This window comes from Cyprinodon variegatus, unplaced genomic scaffold, assembly GCF_000732505.1.
Source record: "Cyprinodon variegatus isolate N-32 unplaced genomic scaffold, C_variegatus-1.0 Scaffold994, whole genome shotgun sequence".
In the NCBI taxonomy this organism is placed as follows: Eukaryota; Metazoa; Chordata; class Actinopteri; order Cyprinodontiformes; family Cyprinodontidae; genus Cyprinodon; species Cyprinodon variegatus.
Genome location: NW_015151447.1, coordinates 258780 through 261775, shown reverse-complemented (window position 1 = coordinate 261775; position 2996 = coordinate 258780). Strand labels below are relative to the sequence as shown.

The 2996-nt window shown below is 43.0% G+C and overlaps 1 protein-coding gene across 1 annotated transcript in view; it reads left to right on the top strand.

Annotated features, from left to right (window-relative positions):
- LOC107100634 (protein phosphatase 1 regulatory subunit 12A-like) overlaps positions 1 to 2996 on the top strand; it is a 34398-nt gene that overhangs the window by 25574 nt on the left and 5828 nt on the right. Inside the window, exons 3-6 of the mRNA XM_015399206.1 lie at positions 431 to 587; positions 685 to 829; positions 920 to 994; positions 1110 to 1189. Coding sequence (XP_015254692.1) covers positions 431 to 587; positions 685 to 829; positions 920 to 994; positions 1110 to 1189 — 457 coding nt within the window. The remainder of the gene's footprint in view (positions 1 to 430; positions 588 to 684; positions 830 to 919; positions 995 to 1109; positions 1190 to 2996) is intronic.

The window sequence follows — 2996 nt, the reverse complement described above, 5'->3', positions numbered from 1 at the left end:
ATGCTGATCTGTCGGCTAATGCTGATCTGACGGCTAATGCTGATCTGACGGCGAATGCTGATCTGACGGCGAATGCTGATCTGACGGCGAATGCTGATCTGACGGCGTATGCTGATCTGACTTTGTATGCTGATCTGACGGCGAATGATGATCTGACGGCGAATGCTGATCTGACGGCGTATGCTGATCTGACTGCGTATGCTGATCTGTCGGCTAATGCTGATCTGACGGCTAATGCTGATCTGACGGCGTATGCTGATCTGTCGGCGTATGTTGATCTGACACAACACTTCCCAATTCAAGTACTCCCCTGAGGTTCCTGAAGAATCCCTCTGCCCCCCCAAAAATGTAAAAATTGTTTATGTTTTAGCTAAATGTATTATGAAAATGTAATTTTTTTCATTGTTCCTTGTTCACTTTTATTCCACAGGGATAGATGTGGATAAAGCCCGAAAGGAGGAGGAGAGGATCATGCTCCAGGATGCCAGGGCGCTGCTGGAAGGAGGCGGCTCTTTGACGCCTCACCCCAACACCAAGGCGACCGCCCTGCATGTCGCCGCAGCCAAAGGTTACATCGAAGTCTTGAAGTAAGAATTGTTTCAGACGAAACACTCAGATGAGGGACTGTTGTCTTGTTTCGGTTTATTTATTTACTGCTCCTCCTGTTCTTCCTCACGCCGTCAGGGTGCTGTTACAGTGCAGGGTGGATGTGGACTGCAGAGACGTAGACGGCTGGACGCCTCTGCATGCAGCAGCTCACTGGGGACAGGAGGAGGTGTGCACCCTGCTCGCTGACCACATGTGTGACATGGCCGCCGTCAACAACGTGGTGAGGCCCTCTGACTCCGCCTGCAGTAAATCAGTTGCTTCCTCTTCATTATCCGTCGCAGCTGATAATCTGATGCTAATATCCTTATAGGGGCAAACGCCTCTAGACGTTGCAGACGAGAACCTGGTGGACGCCCTGGAGGAGCTGCAGAAGAAACAGAACGCTGTGAGTCTGCCATGAAGCGCTGCCATACTCAGCGGCTTGGATGAACCCGGTCTGATTGATGCTGCTACGGCAGGGAATGTTCTCTCTGTTTATGTCTGTTTATATTCCTCTCCAGTTACGCAGCGAGAGACAGAAACAGAGTCCTGTTATTGAGACCAATCAACCAATCTCCATGGTACCAGTCCGCACTCGCAGGTTAGTGCCACTGAATGTGTGCGTGTGACACGCTTTGCTCATCCTTAGTCCATCCCATAAAGCTCAGTGCCAGGCGTCTGCATGCGTGTCTGATTCTTAACAGTCCCAGCGCTCCTGGTAGCTGCGCAGCCGAGGCTGAGCTGTAGACATGTGACTGCGTCTGTCTTAGTGCCATTAGATTCAATATGTGGCTTCAAAGTTTAGAGACGGAGCTGTTAGTGGGTAAGAAAAGAAACCAAAGCGTGTAAAGCAATCCTGTAAATGCCGAACAGAGACTCGGACATAAACACAAGCAGTTCTGATCATTTTATTGTGGAAAATCTTCATCCTTCTTAAAGGTTCAGAATAGTCCTTTCTAGTCAGTGCGTGTTGCTTTGATCAGAACCTCCTGTTTTATTTTATAAGCAGTAAAAACTTGTGGTATGTTTCTTGTTTATCGGTTTTTGATCAGCAGTTTTAAAGTGGCTACTTGCTGCTGTCAGACGCTTCTGGCTCTTTTCCTTTCAATGCTTGTACTGAGGGCTGCCTGCGCAGTCTGGGAGGGGCTGTACGGTCCGACCATGAACAGGCAGTTAGTCTGATTTACAGGCTGATCTGGAAAGCTGCGCGATTTAAGGACTGTCCAAGTCTGGGTAGGTGTGGGAAAAGAAAGGGATGCTTCATTCCTTCTTCCTTTTTCTAAAACGTAGAAATCTGGAATTTGAAAAGTAGTCCATCTATCTATTTATGAGCCATTGAATCCTTTGTGGATGTATTTATCCTTTCATCCGTCAGTCAGACGGTCTGTCCATCTATTCCTCCATCCTTCCTTATTGCCAGTTCAATTGAAAATACAATTATGTCTCATATTCATAAATAAAACTGTTTGAGAAGGAGTTTGGAAGAAGTTCAGACAAACTTATAAGGACCAAAAACATTTAGTTAGACACAAAATAACTTTATTCTCTTTTGTGAATCACATTACAACAAATATTCGTCTATAGATCATAATACTCATTATCAAAGAGCAATCCTTAAAAATACAGAATAATCATAACATACTACATAAATATATAATAATAGTAAAACATAATCTTATTATATTAATATACAACTTTGTATTTATCATATTAATATTTATTTGCAAAACATCTAGCTTTGCATATATCTCATCCAGTTTGAGTTCTGTTTTTAATCTGAATAAATCGGTGTAATCTAACTGAATAACTGATTTTAAGATTATTTTTGGTCTTTTAAGGGGTTGTGACATCTAAGAGATTATTGTAATATTATCTTTGACTCATATTTCATGTGATTAAAATGAGGTGTGAGCTGCCTCCTATTCATTCTGACAGCAGCTGTCGAAACTGTGGCCTGATCCAAGATGGCCGCCCTCTAGGCACGTCCGCCTTCGCTGCCGCCAGAGCCAATGAAGCGTCTAAGTATACAATGTCTATTCTCCAGCTGGATCAAATATGAAAGCTGATTGGTTGAAGAAAACGTTCCTCAGTAATATTATTAAAGTTGTAGGGAAATTATATTTAAATATTAAATCATTCTGGCTGAAAAAATGATATAAATGTTCTCTTTATCAGACCATATTGTCCCATAAGTTAGAAAAATCCTGTTTTAAAATCTGTGTTTTTTCCTCCGTTATCTTCTGCAGGCCAGTTAGTTCTACGTCAGCCTGAACACCTAAATTCAGCCAATCATATATCAACGGTCATCTGTCAATCAAATGTTTTCAGTCATAGCATCTTGATTCATATGTCGCAGCTAATATACGCAGCGGTTGAAACCAGAATCCTTTCCTTTCCCATTGAGTTGC